Source organism: Dendrobates tinctorius, unplaced genomic scaffold, assembly GCF_039654945.1.
Source record: "Dendrobates tinctorius isolate UK_male_01 unplaced genomic scaffold, ASM3965494v1 ptg000035l, whole genome shotgun sequence".
NCBI classification, from domain to species: domain Eukaryota; kingdom Metazoa; phylum Chordata; class Amphibia; order Anura; family Dendrobatidae; genus Dendrobates; species Dendrobates tinctorius.
Genome location: NW_027361703.1, coordinates 25757447 through 25778157, shown reverse-complemented (window position 1 = coordinate 25778157; position 20711 = coordinate 25757447). Strand labels below are relative to the sequence as shown.

Here is a 20711-nt window from a genome sequence, read left to right as displayed (position 1 = left end):
AGGTTTTGGACCCAGTCCAGTTTTATCAGTTATAAAATACAGACTCAAAATATGCAACAAGCACAAACCGACTGTAAAACGCCCCACCAAAGAGTTGCGGTATACTAAGGCTATGTTCACACTTTTTTTTTTTAAATGCAAATTAAATGCCTTTTACAGTACCAGCAAACGCTATGAGATTTCAGAAATGTCATGCACAAGCTAGTTTTTTCATGACACAAATGGAAAACTGCAGTATGTCACTTCTGTCAGTTTTTTTTGGAGCTACTTTCAGTGCTTTTTGCGTTTTTTCAACCACAGAAAGCAATAAGTGCAAAAAAAAAAAAAAAAAAAAAAAGCTATCGGTTGGCAGAGTTTTAGTTTAGAATAGTCTTTTTTGTCAGACATAAAACTTTTTCCCGTAAATAAGTGATCAAGTTGCCCGGTCTCTCAAAAAAAATGTTATGGTTTCCCATACGTCCTGTATTTGTGGCCTAACACCTTGCATTATTATTACTTGCAAGCTGAAAGCAAAGCAGATCTGTGAGATCCAGAAAAATGGAAAAACAAAAAAAAAATGCAAGTAAAGCAAAAAAAAAAAAAACAAAAAAAAAAAACTACACCCCACAGTAAAGCCGGTAGCTCAGTGGTTAGCACTGCTGCTTTGCAGCACTGGGGTCTTTGGTTCAAATCCCACCAAGGACAACATCTGCAAAGAGTTAGTGTGGATTTCCTCCGGGTACTCTGGTTTCTTACCCCACGATGATAATGTCTGTAAAGCACTGTAGAATTGCGCTATATAAGAAATGCATAATAAAAACTGCTAAGATGATCAGGTTTTGGCTACAGGGAAAAAAAAAAAAACAAAAAATACAAACCGCAAAAAAGCAAAGTGTGCACATAGCCGAACAGACTTCATGCTCACAGCCGATTCACAGATCATAAGAGTGTCTAAGGCTGTGTGCACACGATGCAGATTTGCAGCGGTTCCGCAGCGGATTTTACCGCGCAGAAACGTTGCATTTCTGCATTGTGATGTACAGTAGCCTTAAAATCAATGAAAAAAAAAAAAAACCCGCTGTGCAGACGCTGCGGATTTTTCCGCACGGTTTTCCTGCGGTACAAAATCCGCAGCATGTTACTTTTGTGCAGTTTTCCATCTCCCCTGTCACCAAATCCGCAGGAGGAAAACCGCACAAAAAACCGCATGAAAACCGCATGAAAAATGGAAGAAATCCGCAGGAAAATTGGAGGTCATTTGACCTGCGGATTTCTTCCATTCTGCGCGGAAAAATCCGCAGGGCCAAAAAGTCCATCTGCACTCAGCCTTAGGGTTTATTCACACACAGTGTTTTAGCTGCAAAAAAACGCAGTGCTTTACTGTACCAGCAAAGTGAATGAGATTTTTGACAACTCGTACACATGCTGTTTTCTTCCTTGCACATTTGAAGCAGTTTAAAATCTGCACCATGTCAATTTTTTCAGCCTTTCACCTATTCAAATGAATAAGGGAAAAAAGCAACACAACGCATGCAAAAACGTGTGTATTTTGCTCAAATTTTGCGCCAACACAAGCATTTGCAGCAGATTTCGCTGCTGAAAGTACTGGATATGTGCACATGCCTTTACAGAGCTGCATGAAATGTCAGCTCAGTGGCTAAAATGTAACAATAAATTTACATGCTTAAGAAGGCTGTACTGACCAGGGCAGGAGGAGACCCTGCTGTACCTACATATTAGTAAGTGCCACAAAATCTTCAAGAATGACAGCACAATTACTCACCAGAAGTTCTTAGCTTGAAACTGATGACTCTCAATGCATACAATTATTGTTTGCTGTCCATCTATTGTTTTGCCATACACCTGAAAACATTAATTTTTTATGGCTCAAACTTGGCAAATCATTGCTAGAACAAATACTTAAAGGGAACTTGTCTGCTGATTCACACTGCTTAACCCCTTCATGACCGGAGGTATTTTCATTTTGTGGTTTCATTTTTTGCTCCCCTTCTCAGAGCCATAACTTTTTTATTTTTCGGTCAATATGGCCGTGTGAGGGCTTGTTTTTGCGGGACTTGTACTTTTGAACGAGACCATTGGTTTTAACATAGTGTACTGGAAAACGGGAAAGAAATTCCAAGTGCGGTGAAATTGCAAAAAAAAAAAAAAATGCAATCCCACAGTTTTTACCATATTCACCAAATGCTAAAACTGACCTGCCATTTCCGAGACCTGTAGCGTCTCCATTTTTCGTGATTTGGGGTTGTGTGAGGGCTTATTTTTTGCGTGCTGAGGTGACTTATTTTAGATACCATTGTGGTGTAGGTATGATCTTTTGATCGCCCGTTATTGCAATGTAGTGGTGACCAAAAAAAAAAAATGTAATTCTGGGGCTTCGAATTTGTTTCTCACTACACCATATACAGATCGGGTAAACTCTTTTTTTATATTGATAGATCAGGCAATTCTGAACGCGGCGATACCAGATATGTGTATGTGGTTTTTTTATCGTTTTATTTTGCATGGGGTGAAAAGGGGGGGTTATTTGAACTTTATGTTTTACTATTTTGAAAATTTATTTATTTATTTTTTTACTTTTTTCATGCTTCAACAGTCTCTATGGGAAACTAGAAGCTGCAGTTGTCCAATCTGATACATACAGGAGATGATCAGATTGCCTGTATGTAGCACAAATGCAGCACTCAAAGCAATTTGGCTATGACAACCATAGGGGTCTCCAGCAGATCTCTGGTTGTCATGCCAACATATCGGTGACCCACCATCACATGATGGGGTCACCGATGGGCAGGATTTCTGGCGCGCTTACTGGAAGCGCGAGTTAAATGCCGCTGTCAGAGAGCGACAATAGCATTTAACAGGATAACAGTTGTGGATGGATCGCGACTCCACCCGCAGCTGTTAGAAAGGGAGGGATTCCGACGTGGGTGTACTATTATGCCCAACATCGAAAAGGGGTTAAACCATGGGCAGCATGAATCAGAGCCTGGCTGCAGGTATGTAAATAGGTACATTTTGCTCTGATACGCTGTGGCATTTCAGAGAAAGCATCATTTAACAAACCAGTTGTGGATTGTAGGGAGAGATGAGACTAGCCCAGGGCCCCCACTCATACTTCTCCTTGCTCTGCTCTAGTCAATAGTCAAGTTCAAGTCTTGCGTTTACACAGACTTGTCTATGAACTAGAGTGCGGTGGGGAGAAGCCAGCCAGGGTAAGCATCAGATTAGGCAGATCTCTGCCTATACTTCCCAACAACTTAGGGAGAGGAGTCCTAGAAATAGACTTACAGTACAAACTCCATTTGTATAATGATCTTTCACATAGGATCTCACTGCAGCGTCAACCACATTTCTCCAAGACTCTATGGCATTTTCTCCTTCATAGGGCCTTGGGTCGCTTGCCTCCTTTCTCAAGTGATCAAATTTGAATGAAATCTTGTTTTTAGGATCCAGGAATCTTCCATTGCCAAGATCTCCATGCTCTGTTATTAATACCTGAATTAAGATTCAAATATTAAAATAGAAGTGATGGCTTTATGACAACAAACAGAGCAGCACAGGGGTGAATGGAAACAGAGGAAAGTTATCAAACCAGTAGCTGAACCTTAGAAAGTTACAGCTTTTGGGATATGACAAGTGATGGCGATGATATAAAAACTGTTTTTCTGAATTTTACCTAGTTGTAGCAAGTATTCCCTAGCAAGACCATAAGAAAAATCCCAGAAATTAAAGGGGGTTTTACACTAAGCGATATCGCTAGCAATATCGCTATAACGTCACCGGTTTTGTGACGTTATAGCAATATTGCTAGCGATATCGCTATGTGTGATACTTACCAACTACCGACTCCCCCGCTGTCCATCGCTGATTGCGCGAGATTGGGCGGCTCCATTTCTCGTCGTCAGCTTCCTGCTGGGGCTTCCTGCTGTGACGACGAGCGACGCGTGGAGGCGGGCGGGAGGACGCCAGGATCGCTGTATGTGAAAGGTAAGTATCGTCCGCTGCGTCGCTGCTGAATCGCTGTGAGGTCTTTCTGTGTGAAAGCTCACTAGCGATCATTTAGCGATGCACCAGCGATCCTGACCGGGTCGGATCACTCGTCGGATCGCTGGTGCATTGCTAAATGTAAAAGGGCCTTAAGTCCAGGTTGTGGCTATGAAACTAGTGGATACGAATGTCAATCCTAAACTTGTCTGCACACCATAATCATGTTCCATTACCAAATGCAAGCCTTTCCCTTTTACCTTGTACATTTACATTTGTTAGAACATTGTTAATTGCATATATCCTTTACAGCAGGGGTGCACAACCCACTCTGCTTCTAGTTGTGGCCCATGCAGTGCAGACCAGATACAGCTGATCAGTGTATCTGCAGAAAACCGGTGCTCCAGAACCAATCAGCACTTTCCTTCACCGCAGGGGAGATTGTTCAGTGGCAGACAGGAGCTTGCATTGGTTACCGAGAGGCTCCTATCACACAGTCACATCCCTGCACTGTGATAAGAGCTTCCGTGTGGAGGAACTGGTTAATGGCTCGAGTCTGTGAGCCTTGTTTTGGCGTGCCCGAACACAAGAAAATGCAACATGTTGCGTTCGGTGGGCACTTCAAAACTACGCACGCGGACGCATCCACATACAACGCATGTTCCTGCATACAATGTTAAAGATAGGTACGCAGGACGCATGCAGAAGTGGGTGGAGTTTAAGGAAAGAAGTCCACAGCACCACGCTGCAGACTCAAACGCTAATGTGAACCCAGCCTTAAGGCCCCGTCACACTAAGCGACTTACCAGCGATCCCGACAACAATATCAACATGTCAGGATTGCTGGTGAATCGCTATGTGATCGCTGGTGAGCTGTCAAACAGACAGCTTCACCAGGGATTAGCACAGCGATGATACATGTCAAAAATAGAATTAAAATAAAAAATATTGTTATTCTCACCTTCCGACGTCCCGCGCAGCACTCCCGCCTCTCTCAATGCTCCGGTCCCAGTAATCCTTTGCAAGAATAACCGTGATGACGTCCGTTCTCGCTGGATCGCGAAGTCTCGCGGTCATTCTTGCAAAGTATTACTGGGACCGGAGCGTGGAGAGAGGCGGGAATGCTGCGCGGGACGTTGGAAGGTGAGAATAGTAAATTTTTTCATTATTTTATCGCTGATCGCTGGTCTCCCGCCTGTCACACACAGCGATGCGTGCTGGCCAGCGGGAGATCAGCGACAAAAGAAATGTCCAGAGGTTTCCAAGTGCGATCAGCGATACCGGCAGGGGGGCCGGTCGCTGATCGCTGTCACACATAGCCATCTCGCTGGTGAGATCGCTGTTGTGTCACAAAACTTGTGACTCAGCAGCGATCTCGCTAGCGAGATCGCTATGTGTGACGGGGCCTTTAGTCTCCACTGCAGGAATGCTCCTCTGCCACTGTAGAGGGGGGAGGGATGTTCCTCCTTTATTTGTATGCAGTCTTGGGCACAATGGAAGTTGTTTATTTTGTGAGATGTGTGTGCTGACATGAACAGCAGCTGGGGAAAAATAACCAATTTAAAAGAGTATATGAGAATTTCATTATTTAGCCACCGCTTGAGCACCAATGCCATATTAGTATGACACGAAGTGGCTTAAGTTTTATTGTGGTCCCTTAAAGTATAAAAGATGAAAAATGTGTCCCCCGGCACTACAAAAAAAAAAAAAAAAAAATTGTGCACCCCCTGACTAGTATGCAAAAAAGTCCAATGATGATAAACGTGACAATATTAACCTCAAACAGGGAAACAGTTGCCACATACCTGATCTTCATAGCCTTCAATTTTTACCGGGGTGAACTGATCCAAGTTGTATTGTGCAAAGGCACTAGGGTTATAAAAATGTTACAAATCAACTTGCAGAATTTAAAAGTTTCATCATTATATTTCAGTAAATATTCCTTAACCAGAACCATTTGTACTGCAATTCTTGTACAATGCAGCCACTAACTTTAACCCCTTCATGACCGGAGCTTTTGTTGCTTTTTGCTCCGCTTATTCCCAGAGCCATAACCTTTTTATTTTTCAGTCAATATGGCCATGTGAGAGCTAGTTTATTGCGGGACGAGTTGTACTTTTTAACAACACCATTGGTTTTAAAGGGAACCTTTCATCTCATTTTTCTGCAATAAGATGCAGCCGCTGCTTTTCGGGGCTTATCTACAGCATTCTAGCATTATAGATACCGTATTTTTCAGACTATAAGACGCACCCCAAATTTTGGGGTGGAAAATAGGGGGGGGGGGGGGGGGAAATGTGTCAAATGGGGGTCCGTCTTACAGTCCGAATTCAGCTATCAGCGAAGGGATCAGCACAGGTAGAGGAGTGGTCACGGGTCGTTCGGTGGTCCATGCTGGTGCTCTGTGTTGCAGGGGTGCTCCGTGGGGTGGCTGTGCTCTGGTCACAATATACTTACAAATCTTGTTGCGGCGGTCCCGTGGCGGTGGTCCCAATGCAGCCTCCCTGTGCTGAGGTGGTGTCGGGGCTCTGTAGTGTGGCTGCAGCGGGGGCTCTGTGCTGCGTGGGGGGCTCCGCCGGCATTTCATTAAAGCCTGAAAGCCCCCCGCAGCTCCGTTGCTGCGACGCGGAGGCCTCCGGACAGATGGCCGCTGCTCAGTTTCAGATCTCAATCTCGTTGCAGAGATTTGAATTTGAGTATGCGCCGCTCCCGGCGGCAATCTTTCTGAAGACCACCGCGTTGCAGCAACGGAGCTTCGGGGGGCTTTAACAAAATGCCGGCAGAGCCCCCCATGCAGCACAGAGCCCCGCTGCAGCCACACAGAGCCCTGACACCACCGCACCACAGAGCACAGGGAGGCTGCATTGGGACTGCCGCCACATGATTTGTAAGTATACTGCAAAAAATTTTTGGGGAAAAAAGTGCGTCTTATGGTCCGAAAAATATGGTAAGCCCCCAATGTAACCTAAAAGAGAAGAACAACAAGTTATATTATACTCACCAGGGGGTGCTCCGGCCTGATGGGCGTCGCAGGTCTGACGCCTCCCATCTTCATGCGATGGCGTCATCTTCCTTGCTTCGTGACGCACTCCTGCACAGGCGTACTGATCTGCCCTGTTGAGGGCAGAGCCAAGTACTGCAGCCGCTGGGTCTCTCTGACCTTTCCCAGTGCCTGCGCACTGCAGTACTTTGCTCTGCCCTCAAAAGGGCAGATCAGTACGCCGCGGCAAGAAGCAAGGAAGAAAACACCATCGTATGAAGAGGAACAGGACCGCCCCCAAGTGAGTATAATATAACTTGTTTTTCTTCTCTTTCAAGTTAGGGTACCGTTACACTTAGCGACGCACCAGCGACCCCGACAACGATACGACCTGGTAAGGATCGCTGGTGCGTTGCTAAATGGTTGCTAGTAAGCTGCCAAACAGGCAGATCTCTTTAACGATGCAGCAATGATACAGCCATCCATATAATGACCTCGGCGGTCGTTAGGACCTTGTCACACAGCCACTATTCTGACGACTCACGCCTGCGTCCATGATTTCTGAGTCGCTAACGAGGTCGCCTGTCGGCGTCAAACAGCGATGCGCGCTGGCCAGCGGGACACCAGCAATAAAAAAATAATAGCCCAGGACATTCGAGCACGATCAGCGATATTCAGCGGGTGCCCGGTCGCTGCTAAGTGTCACATGTAACGAGATCGCTGGCGAGGTCGCTGTTGCATCACAAAATCGGTGACGCTTCAGCGATCTCACTATGTGAGACGGGGTCTTTAGATCAGGGGCTTACCTACAGCATTCTAGAATGCTGTAGATAAGTCCCGAAAGGCAGTGGCCGCAGCTTATTGCAGAAAAACGAGGTGGCAGGTTCCCTTTAACCCCCAAGGGTGGTTTGCAAGTTCATGACCGGGCCAATTTTTACAATTCTGACCACTGTCCCTTTATGAGGTAATAACTCTGGAACGCTTCCATGGATCCTCGTGATTCTGACACTGTTTTCTCGAGACATATTGTACTTCATGTTAGTGGTAAAATTTCATTCAAATAACTTGCATTTATTTGTGAAAAATGGAAATTTGGCGAAATTTTTGAAGATTTCGCAATTTTCCAATTTTGAATTTTTATGCCCTTAAATCACAGATACGGCACACAAAACTTAATAAGTAACATTTCCCATATGTTTACTTTACATCAGCACAATTTTGGAACAAAATTTTTTTTTTGTTAGGAAGCTATAAGGGTTAAAAGTTGACCAGCGATTTCTCATTTTTGCAACACCATTTTATTTTTACGGACCACATCACATTTGAAGCCAGTTTGAGGGGGTCTATATGAAAATACCCAAAATTGACACCATTCTAAAAACTACACCCCTTAAGGTGCTCAAAACCACATTCAAGAAGTTTAATTTACCCTTCAGGTGCTTCACAGGAATTTTTTGAATAAAAAAAAAAAAAAAAAAAAAAAAAATACTTCAGGTTCAATATTTTTGATTTTACCAAGGGTAAAAGGAGAAATTGGAATGGAAAAGTTATTGTGCAATTTGTCCTGAGTACGCTGATACCTGATATGAGGGGGGGAACCACTGTTTCGGCGCATAGCAGAGCTCAGAAGGGAAGGAGCGCCATCTGACTTTCAATGCAAAATTGGCTGGAATTCAGATCGGACGCCATGTCACGTTTGGAGAGCCCCTGATGTACCTAAACAGTGGAAACCCCCCACATGTGACCCCATTTTGGAAACTAGATCCCCCAAGGAACTTATCTAGATATGTGGTGAGAACTTTGAACACACTAGGGCTTCACAGAAGTTTATAATGTACAACCGCACAATTAAAAAAATCATTTTTTCCACAAAAATTATCTTTTCACCCTCAATTCTTATTTTTCCAAGGCTAACAGGACCCTAAAAGTTACTGTGCAATTTGTCTCAAGTACGCTGATACCCCATATGTGGGTGTAGACGACTATTTGGGCGCATGGCAGAGCTCGGAAGGGAAGCAGCACCATTTGACGTTTTTGGCTGGAATTGAGATTGGACACCATGTCACGTTTGGAAAGCCCCTGATGTACCAAAACAGTGGAAACCCTCCACAAATGACACCATTTTGGAAACTAGACCCCTAAGGAACTTATCTAGATGTGTGGTGAGCACTTTGAACCCCCAAGGGCTTCACAGAAGTTTATAATGCCTGGGCATGAAAATAAAATAAAAAAAAAAAAAAAAAAAAAAAAAAAAAAAAAAAAATCGTATTTTTTCCACAAACATGATCTTTTAGTCCCCAATATTTTTATTTTCCCAAGGGTACCAGGAGAAATTGGACCCCAAAAGTTGTTGTCCAATTTGTCCCGAGTCCGCCGATACCCCATATGTGGGAGAAAACTACTGTATGGGCACACGGCGGGGCTCGGAAGGGAAGTAGTGACGTTTTGGAATGCAGACTTTGATGGAATGGTCTGCGGGTGTCATGTTGCCTTTGGAAAGCCCCTGATGTACCAAAACAGTGGAAACCCCCCCCCACAAATGACACCATTTTGGAAATTAGACCCCCTAAGGAACTTATCTAGATGTGTGGTGAGCACTTTGAACCCCCAAGGGCTTCACAGAAGTTTATAATGCCCGGGACTGAAAAAAAAAAAAAATCTTTTCCACAAAAATCATTTTTGCCCCCAATTTTTTATTTTCCTAAGAGTAACAGGAGAAATTGGACCCCAAAAGTTGTTTTGTAATTTTTCCTTAGTAGGCTGATACCCCATATGTGGGGGTAAAACACTGTTTGGGCGCATGGCAGAGCTTGGAAGGGAAGGAGCACCATTTGACTTTTTCAACGCAGAATAGGCTGGAATTGAGATCAGACGCCATGTTGCGTTTGGAGAGCACCTGATGTGCCCAAACAGTGGAAACCCCAATTCTAACTCCAGCCCTAGCCCTAACCCTAGCGGGAAAATGGAAATAAAATTTAATTTTATTATTTCTCCCTAACTAAGAGGGTGATAACGGGGGGTTTGATTTACTATTTATGGCGGTTTTATGTTTGGCAGCTGTCATACGCTAAAAGACGCTTTTTATTGTAAAAATAGTTTCTGCATCACCACATATCGAGAGCTATAATTTTCCCATATTTTGACCCACCGAGTCATGTGAGGTCTTTTTTGCGGGACGAGTTGACTTTTTTTGGTATTTGGTGGTATGATAAAAAACGAAGCAAAAAAGGATTTATTTTTTTAAGGGGTTCGCTAAAGGGGTTAACTAATGGGACAGTTTTATAGGGTGGGTCATTACGGACGCGGCGATACCAAATGTGTACTTTGTTTTTTATTTTTATTTCCAAGAAATGAATTTCAGGGAATTTTTTTTTTTTTTTTTAATTTAGCGATTTTTTTAAAATTATTTTTACACTTTTTTTTTTTTAAACTTTATTACATTGTCCCAGGGGGGACATCACTGTCCTGTGACAGATCGCTGATCTGTCACATCACAGATTGCTGTGACAGATCAGCAATCTGTCACAGGCATTGAAGCAGACTTCCTCATGCCTGCACTTTGCAGGCACTGAGGAAGCCAGCTCCCTGCAGGCCCGCGAAGGTCCCCGTTGCCAACTTGGATCCGGGGACCTGCAGGGAAGAAGACCCCCGCAGCAGCGCTGCACATTGCGCTGCTGTGGGGGGCTCAGGGAAGCATGGAGGGAGCCCCCTCCTTGCTGATGCTTCCCTTTAACCCCCGGTACACCGCGATCGTGTTTGATCGCGGTGTACAAGTGACTGCCCCTGACACAGTGCTGGGTGTCAGCTGTGATAATCAGCTGACACCCGGCCGCGATCGCTGTGACGTACTATCCCGTCCCTGGGAATTAAGTTCCAGGGCACATGGATGTGATAGTATGTCACATGGCAGAAAGGGGTTAACACTGTGTACTTGAAAACGGGAGAAAAATTTCAAAGTGTGGTGAAATTGCAGAAAAAAAACTGCAATCCCACACTTGGTTTTTGTTTGGCTTTTTTTTTTTATATTAGGTTCACCAAATGTTAAAACTGACCTGCCATTATGATTCTCCAGGTCATTACGAGTTTATAAACACCAAACATGTCTAGGTTGCAGATTAATGTTTTTATTTAATTGGTGAAAATTTTTTCCAAACTTTGCTAAAAAAAAAAAAAAAAAAAAAATTTGCGCCATTTCCGATACCCGTAGCGTCTCAATTCTTCGTGATCTCGGGTTGGGTGCGGGCTTATCTTTTACATGCAGAGATGTCGTTTTTAAATACACCATTTTGGTGATTGCCAGTTATTGCATTTTAATGCAATGTCGCGGTGACCAAAAAACGTAATTCTGGCGTTTTGACTTTCTCACTACGCCGTTTAACCATCAGGTTAATCCTTTTTTTTTTATTGCTAGAGTGGGCGATTCTGAATGCGGTGATACCAAATATGTGTATGTTTTTTCCACTGTTTTTATTTTGAAGCGAAAAGGGGGTGATTTAAAAACTTTTTTTTGCTTTTGCAATGCTTCAATAGTCTCCATGGGAGGCTAGAAGCTGCCATAATCAAATCGGCTCTGCTACATACAGGCGATGATCAGATCACCTATATGAAGCAGATTCTCACTTGCTATGAGTGCCGACCACCGGGAGACCTCTGGTTGTCATGGCAACCCACTGGTGACCAGTGTCACGTGACGGGGTCACCAGTGTGCGGATTTCCGGCCCGATGGCCGGAAGGGTGAGTTAAATGCCGCTGTCAGAGTTTGACAGCGACATTTAACGGGTTAATAGCCGCGGGTGGATCGATATTCCACCCGCAGCTATTCCAGGCGTATGTCAGCTGTTCAAAACAGCCGACACGTCCAGGGACGCATGTAGGCTCACTGCCGGAGCCCACATCAAAGGGAGGGAGTCCAACATTGGCGTAAATTTACGCCAAAGGGGTTAAAGATGACCTTTCCACAGTGTGCATATTAAACTGGTGACATCTTGAAATAGTTGCTGCAAAGCTGAGTAAAATGTAGTTTTTTTTTAATTTCTCCTCTTTGTGGAATACATGCATGCTTGGAAAATTTAGGTTAGAATTAATGATAAGCCCTAGGGGGCATTAGAAGTTTTTCTCTGGAGGTATGACCTTCTTCCCCTATATGAGGTTGACCAATCATAAGCAAGAAGTAACATGGGAGAGAAGAAAAAAGCAAACAAAAAAACCACACACTCCCCGCAATAGTTTAGAGCAGGTTTCTCCTATGTGAGACAAAATGATGACAGTCTGCTCCTCTCACTAATCCCACTGGAAAGCTGTGTGTGATTACAAATAGCAGGGAACAAAGCAGAGATGAGTGATTACATACACCTTTCATCTCCCTGCAGTATGTTGTTGGGGAAGCAGTACAACAAAGATAAGCCTGGTCTCATTACAAACACCTCTGCAGCTCCCTGCTCAGATCTGTCAGCTCTGCTGTACTACTCCTCCCCCTACACTAACTACAGCAAAATGAAGGCTGAAGCAATATTAGTAATTACACTCAGCCCTGCTGCTCACACTTTGCAATCACAAATGGCTCTGCAGTGAGATCAGTGAAGAGATCAGACTATTACATGTCTCACATAGTAGAAAACTTAAGCCCCCGTCTCACATAGCGAGATCGCTGTTGCTTCACCGATTTTGTGACGCAGCAGCGATCTCGCTACGTGTAACACATAGCGGCGATCGGGCCCCTGCTGCGATGTCGCTGATCGTGCTTGAATGTCCTGTGCCATTTTTGATTGCTGGTGTCCCGCATGCATCGCTGTGTTTGACAGGGACAACGACAAACGACCTCAATACTACAGGTCTGAGAGACAGGGTCACAGCGACCGACGTATCGTTCTGTATCGTTGCTGCGTCGCTCGTGAGATCTGACTGTTTGACATCTCACCAGCGACCACGTAGCGGCACACCAGCGATCCCTACTAGGTCATATCGTTGTTGGGATCGCTAGTGCGTCGCCAAGTGTGACGGTACCCTTACTCTAAGCTATTGTGGGTGCATTGTTCCCCCCCCACCCAGTATGTTCCTGCCTGTGATTGATCAACCTCATGCAGGGAAAGACATACATGTCCCCTAAGTGAAAAATCGCTGTCTTAAAATTATAACCTGAACTTTACAAGCCAATCTCGCTGCAACAAAGTCGAGAAATTAATAAATAAAAACAGTTTTATTGAGCCCTGTAGCCACTATTCCATGATGTGGCCAGTTTAAACATTCTAAATGTGGTGAAAAGTTCTCTTTAAAAAGCAATCTCATCAGATTCGTGTTGCGTGAAGCACAGTCAGCATAAATCAGACCTGCATAATTGCAATCAGGTATGGTTTACACTGAAACATTGTGTTAGAGTATACTGAACATACTTGGAAAATCCAGCCGACCGGGGACTATGTCTTAGATGACTAGTCCAACGTGGCCTGCATCCAGCTTCTCCCCACCCTACTCGACTGACCGAGAAAGACCTGTCAGTCCAACATTATGGCCACGTTCAGTATTTGATCAGTATTTTACATCTGCATTTGTAAGCCAAAACCAGGAGTGGAATAAAAATACAGAAGTGGTGACGTGTTTCTATTGTACTTTTCCTCTGGTTGTTCCACTCCCAATTTTGCTTTACAAATACAGATGTAAAATACTGACCAAATACTGAACGTGTGAATGTGGCCTTAATCTGAAAAGGCAATGTTTCGGAGTAAAACATAGTTGCCATCACACATCCAGTGTCTGATTCATGTTGCCTGTGGTTCTGGCAGCAGAAGTCTGATGTCAGGTTCCCTTTAAATGATATGGACACACTTATGGCTGATCTTTTTATTTTAATGCAAGCATTTTAGGATTAAAAAATAAAACTTTTTGTTATAGGGTAGCATTAAAATGTTAGATTGGCTTTTACAGCCTCACAGAGGCTACAGAGTGAGTGATCACTGAAACCTGTTAGTGAGCTTGTCACTTTAGACAAGCAGATGAAAACTGTATGTGGGACAAAAAAAAAAAAAAAAAAAAAAAATTGTTCAGTCACCAGTTTTCATATCATCTGCCAATTACACAGGAAGTGCTACCAATAATGAATATTTTTTAAGCCACATAAAAGAGGCGATCAGCTAATCTATGCTTGTTCACCTGATGGCAGCTATGTTTATATGGGCCAATCATTTTGAACAAAGTGTCTCAATGAGAAAATCAAAACCGAACTTCAATTTGGTCTTACACCTGCTTAAGGTGCATTTAAAACTCCCAAGTGTGGCTGATAAATGTTGTTATTTTTATAAAGTGATGGCTGATTGGCTGTATTCAAGCCTAACGGATGACGTATATTGGCGTGTTTCGACAGACCGACTAGAATTCCATGGGCACTGAACGATTTGTAACACAGCCTATGCAGAGTTAGCTGCGGATTGGGTTTGTATTTACCAATACCACAAAGTAGTGTGTGTCTCCGAATTAGGACAGAGTACACAGAATAGAGTCTGGGAATCGCTAGTCAGGACTCCAACCTGGTATACAAACAGACTATTAGTAGCAGTGTTGGTAATGTTTAGTTCTAAGCTTTTTTGCTCATGGTTGTCATTGTCACAACTTTCAGATAAAAGCATTGGTATTCAAGATACAGTTATATAATCAACTAGCTGAAGAGCCCGGCGTAGCCTGGGCATAGTAACCAACTGTGGTTAGTTATAACAAATTATGATTATATTGCACATAAAAACCGTGCATCTAATCTATCCTGTGTGATACTGTCTGCTGAGCCGTGTATCTAATCCTATCCTGTGTGATACTGACTGCTGAGCCGTGTATCTAATCCTATCCTGTGTGATACTGCCTGCTGAGCCGTGTATCTAATCCTATCCTGTGTGATACTGACTGCTGAGCCGTGTATCTAATCCTATCCTGTGTGATACTGACTGCTGAGCCGTGTATCTAATCCTATCCTGTGTGATACTGCCTGCTGAGCCATGTGTCTAATCCTCTCCTGTGCAATACTGACTGCTGAGCCGTGTATCTAATCCTCTCCTGTGCAATACTGACTGCTGAGCCGTGTATCTAATCCTCTCCTGTGCAATACTGACTGCTGAGCCGTGTATCTAATCCTATCTTGTGTGATACTGGGCACCCCCTGCAGTCTGTGTTGGCACAGTAATAAATTGTGTTATTTCCAGCTTTACAGAAGGACGATAACACCATAGAAATAAGAATAATAGGCCTCAGTTACCACAACTGTCTACAAAGAAAACTTTTGCTGATAGCAACCAATCACAGCTCATTTTTCATCTTTTAAAACAGCTCTGGGACAGCGTGGCGAGTTTTGAGTGGCGACTTGTGTTGCGATTTTTATGTGGCGAGGTTGGTGTATGTGTGGTGAAATGTGTGCTGAGGGTGGTATATGTGTTGAAGCACGTGGTAGTGTGTGGCGCATTGTGTGCGTGTTCATATCCCAGTGTGTGGCGAGTATCCCATGTCAGGGCCCCACCTTAGCAACTGTACGGTATATACTGTTTGGCGCCATCGCTCTCATTCTTTAAGTCCCCCTTGTTCACATCTGGCAGCTGTCAATTTGCCTCCAACACTTTTCCTTTCACTTTTTCCTCCATTATGTAGATAGAGGCAAAATTGTTTGGTGAATTGGAACGTGCGGGGTTAAAATTTCGCCTCACAACATAGCCTATGACGCTCTTGGGGTCCAGACGTGTGACTCTGCAAAATTTTGTGGCTGTAGCTACGACGGTGTAGATGCCAATCCCGGACATACATACATACCCACCCACATTGAGCTTTATATATTAGATATGGGGTTAGAGTGCAGACTCTCAGCTTTGAGGGTATTCACATCCTAATTTGAATAAGGGTTCAGGAGTTACACCTCTATTTAAAAGGGACCTAAAGTAAATTGCACAATTATCTCAAAAGCTGCATCGGCTATTCGCTCACAAATCCGTAATAGAGCAGGAAAAAGGTCTGCAGCTGATGCCAGGTGTGGCATTTACATTTTGAAGTGGTTGCTGTGAACCCACAACATGCATTCAAAGGACCTCTCAACAGAATAGAAACAGACCATTCGGCTGAAGAAAGCTAGCAGAAATGTTAGATGTGGTCAAAACAACAAAGTGCGCATTGGTGAGTTTAGGAACTCAAAAAGGCCTGGACGTCCACAGAAGACAATAGTGTTTGTTGGTTACAGAATCCTTCCAATGCTGAATAAACACCCCCTTCACAACAACCACCCAAGTGAAGAATACTCTCCAGGAAGTAGGTGTTTCAGTATCCACGTCTACCATAAAGAGAAGACTTCATGAGAACAAATACAGAGAGTTCACCTCAAGTTGCAAACCATTATTCAGCCTTAAAAATAGAAAGGCCACATTGGACATTGCAAAAAAAAAATAAAAAATAAAAATAAAGTCAGTCCAGTTCTGGAAAAGTATTTTTTGCAGATAAAATTAAGATCAACCTGCACCAGAATGGTGGCATGAAGAAAATATGGAGAAGTCTTGGAACGCCTCATGATCCAAAGCACACCACATCCTCTGTAAAACAAGGTGGAGGCAGTGGGCATGCATGGCTTCCAATGGCACTGGGTCACTAGTGTTTATGAATGATGTAATTGAAGACAGAAGTAGCCGGATGAATTCTGAAGTATACAAGGCTATACCAACTGCTTAGATTCAACCAAATGCACCAAGGATATTCTGATGGAAAATGACTCAAAACTTCCTGCGAAAGCAACGCAGGAGTTTAAGGCAAAGAAGTGGAATATTCTGTAATGTCCGAGTAAATCACCAGATTTCAACTCCACTGAGCATGCATTTCACATGCTTAAGACAAAACTTAAGGTAGAAAGACCCACAAACAAGCAACAACTGAATTCAGTTGCAGTAAAGGTCTGGCAAAGCATCACAAAGAAGGAAACCGTTTGGTGAAGTCCATGGCTTCCAGGTTTCAGGCAGTTATTATCAGCAAAGGATTCTCTACAAAGTATTAAACATGAACATTTTATTTATGGTAAAGTTAATTTGTCCAATTACTTTTGAAAGCCTGAAAAAAAGAGAAGGCTTTGTAGATGGCTGCAATTCTTAAACGTTTCACAGGATATTTTTGTTCAACCCCTTTAATTAAACCTGAAAGTCAGTCTACACTTCAATTGCATCACAGTTGTTTCATTTTAAATAAAAAAAAAATTGTGACATGCAGATCCCAAATCATGAAGATTCGGTCACTGTCCAAATGTTTTGGTAACTAACTAGATCTAGTCTGGATACCTGTATTTACTACAATGCCTGCCCACCTAGTAATTAGAGAAATCTGAAGTACAAGGTCATAGAAATACCAGAACAGTGGCAGGACTAACAAACTGATACTTACTGTGCAGCACCTTCCCTGAGTAAGTTATCGTTGTTAAGCAGGAATCGAACATCTGCATGGGAAAACATTTCATGGAAGAGTTAGTACAAAACAAGATTTATATTAAGAAATAAATAGCACAAATTAGACAAAAAAAAGTTTCTAAGTTACAGCAGGTAGTATTTAATATCCATTTACAATAGCTATGTAATATATTATATCTATTTTAAATTTATAGTTAAGGCTAACAAAAGAGGGACTTTAGAATAATTTACTCAATGTAACTGGAAACACCAATCGTTTACAGAGACAGCTCAGAGTGAGGATTGCCTATCAACCAGTCATTGTGGCTCAGCAGTGTATGAAGGGTCATATGACAAAGTGGCAAAGATGCTGAAGGCTGAACCACTGAGGGTATGTGCACACGTAGTGAAATCTGCTGCGTTTCCGCAGCGGTTTTGGCTCTGCGGAAACGCAGCAGATTCTGCTGCATTGTACAGTACCTTTATTTTCAATGGAAAAAAAAAAAAAAAAAAAACGCAGCACACATGCTGCGGATTTTTCCGCGCGGTTTTGCTGCGGTTTACAATCCGCAGCATGTCAATTGTTTGGTGCAGAAACGCTGCAGTTTTACACCTCATCCATTATGAGGTGTAAAACTGCAGGCAAAACCACAGATAAACTGCAGGACTTTTGTCCTGCGGATTTACCTGCGGTTTTCTCTCCAAAATCCGCACACCCAAAAAAATACGTGTGCACATAGCCTTAAAATAGCAATATGGATTAAAAATAGATACAGTTCAGAAAAGTCCCTTCAGTCCACATTAGGCTGGTTTCACATTCGCGCTTTTTAAGCGCACGCACGGCCGGGGGTAGCTCCGCCCCCGAGCCGGCTCTCTGCCCGGCGTGCCCGCCCCTTCCTTGTAGCGCCGCCTCCTAGCGCACAGCGGCGCCTGCGATCGGCGCACCCTATCTTTAGCATAGGGTGCGCCGGTCGTGCGCTAGTTGCGCTTTGACCTGCGCTGCGCACTTTTGACGGTGCGCCGTGCGCGCCAAAATCGAACTTTTCGGATTTTGGCGCGCACGGCGCACCGTCAAAAGTGCGCAGCGCAGGTCAAAGCGCAACTAGCGCACGGCCTGCGCACGATCTGCGCACCCTATGCTAAAGATAGGGTGCGCCGATCGCAGGCGCCGCTGTGCGCTAGGAGGCGGCGCTACAAGGAAGGGGCGGGCACGCCGGGCAGAGAGCCGGCTCGGGGGCGGAGCTACCCCCGGCCGTGCGTGCGCTTAAAAAGCGCTAATGTGAAACCGGCCTTAATGTTGTGATTATACATGTTACATGTACAGTCGACAATTTCTGAATGTGTGCACATACCTCTATGTGTCTAGAGATATGGCCTCTTTATTTAGTGCTTTAAAAAAAAAATATATATATTTTGGCCCACACAGTCATGTGAGGTCTTGTATTTTGCGGGACGAGTTGATGCTTTTATTGGTACCATTTTCGGGCATATGACATTTTTTGATCGCTTTCTATTCCGATTTTTGGGAGGCAGAATTAACAAAAACCAGCGATTCATGAATTTATTTGGGGGGGATGCGTATACACCGTTCCGCGTGCGGTAAAATTGATAAGGCAGCTTTATTTTTCAGGTCAGTACGATTACAGCAATACCTCATTTATACAGTTTTTTTATGTTTGGCGTTTTTATACAATAAAAACTATTTTATAGAAAAAATTATTAATTTAGCATTGCTTTATTCTGAGAGCTATAACTTATTTTTCCGGTGATGGAGCTGTATGGCAGCTCTTTTTTGCGGAACAAGATGGCGTTTTTAGCGGTACCATGTTTATCTATGTTAATCTTTTTGATCGTGTGTTATTCCACTTTTTGGTAGGCGGTATGATTAAAAAAAATGGCAAAACAAGTTTCTTTTATGGTGTTCACTAAAGGGGTTAACTAGTGGAGAGTTTTATAGGTCGGGTCGTTGCGGACGTGGTGATACCAAATGTGTACTTTTATTGTTTAGATTTTTTCTTCAAATATTTAGTGATAGATTATACATTGTTTTTTTATAATTTGTTTTAATATTTTTACAATTAGCTTTTTTTTTTCTCCTAACTTTACTTAGTCCCACTATGGGACAATCATTTTTTGCAAGGTAATCGCTTCTATAGCATGGAGATGATGCAGCATCTGCATGCCATAGAAGCTGTCAGCGCTGCACTGACAGTGACTTGCTGATCATGCACTGCACATGTTCAGAAAGTTTGCCATGTCTGGTGACCTGGATGTCATCTTGACAACATCGGGTCACCATGGCAACGATCGGGACCCCGCATCACGCTGTGGGGTGTCTGATCCAAAGGCAGAGGGGCCATCAGCCCTCTGCTGGCTTCTGGAATGATGCCATTGTCCAAAGATTTTTTTCTAATATTTTTCCGCTTTAACCGTTTTAGGCCGGTTTCACATTAGCGCATTTTATGCGCACGCACGGCCGGGGGTAGCTCCGCCCCCGAGCCGGCTCTCTGCCCGGCGTGCCCGCCCTTTCCTTGTAGCGCCGCCTCCTAGCGGACGGCGGCGCCTGCGATCGGCGCACCCTATCTTTAGCATAGGGTGCGCCGATCGTGCGCAGGCCGTGCGCTAGTTGCGCTTTGACCTGCGCTGCGCACTTTTGACGGTGCGCCGTGCGCGCCAAAATCAAACTTTTCGGATTTTGGCGCGCACGGCGCACCGTCAAAAGTTCGCAGCGCAGGTCAAAGCGCAACTAGCGCACGGCCTGCGCACGATCGGCGCACCCTATGCTAAAGATAGGGTGCGCCGATCGCAGGCGCCGCTGTCCGCTAGGAGGCGGCGCTACAAGGAAGGGGCGGGCACGCCGGGCAGAGAGCCGGATCGGGGGCGGAGCTACCCCCGGCCGTGCGCGCGCTGAAAATGCGCTAGTGTGAAACCGGCCTTACAGAACTGAATAAAGGATTCTTTTAATTCAGAGGGCGAGTGCCACCTTTTCCTCTTTTGGACATTGCCAAACTTTTTACCTTCGATCACAGCTGCAGGCTCATGCTGTCATCTGACACCATGGGAACCACGGCTGTCTGATTGGCAGTAATGATTTTACTGCCCATCAGAGGCAGTGTTTGCGTGCTGTCACGAGAAACACCCGATGTTCGGGGGGGGCTGAACCTGAACAGTAACACGGACTTCCTGGTGGAGTCCGTGCCTGAACAGCAGGTGTTCGATACGGAGCCCAAACTTTACTGTTCAGGTTCGCCCATCTCTACTTATAGATCATAGGAGTTAAAAATGAACTCCCAAATGAATATTCAGATTGCTTTACCCAGTTGGAATACATGACCAGATGCTACCTGCAGTTTTTCCTCATTGTT

The 20711-nt window shown here is 44.1% G+C and overlaps 1 protein-coding gene across 3 annotated transcripts in view; it reads right to left on the bottom strand.

Moving 5' to 3' along the window:
- CAPZA2 (capping actin protein of muscle Z-line subunit alpha 2) overlaps positions 1 to 20711 on the bottom strand; it is a 59231-nt gene that overhangs the window by 13427 nt on the left and 25093 nt on the right. For all 3 annotated transcript variants that reach the window (XM_073573345.1, XM_073573344.1, XM_073573346.1), the window contains exons 3-6: positions 17345 to 17396; positions 5787 to 5850; positions 3286 to 3492; positions 1763 to 1842 (exon numbers count right to left, since the gene is read on the bottom strand). In XM_073573345.1, the coding sequence (XP_073429446.1) occupies positions 1763 to 1842; positions 3286 to 3492; positions 5787 to 5850; positions 17345 to 17396 (403 nt within the window). The remainder of the gene's footprint in view (positions 1 to 1762; positions 1843 to 3285; positions 3493 to 5786; positions 5851 to 17344; positions 17397 to 20711) is intronic.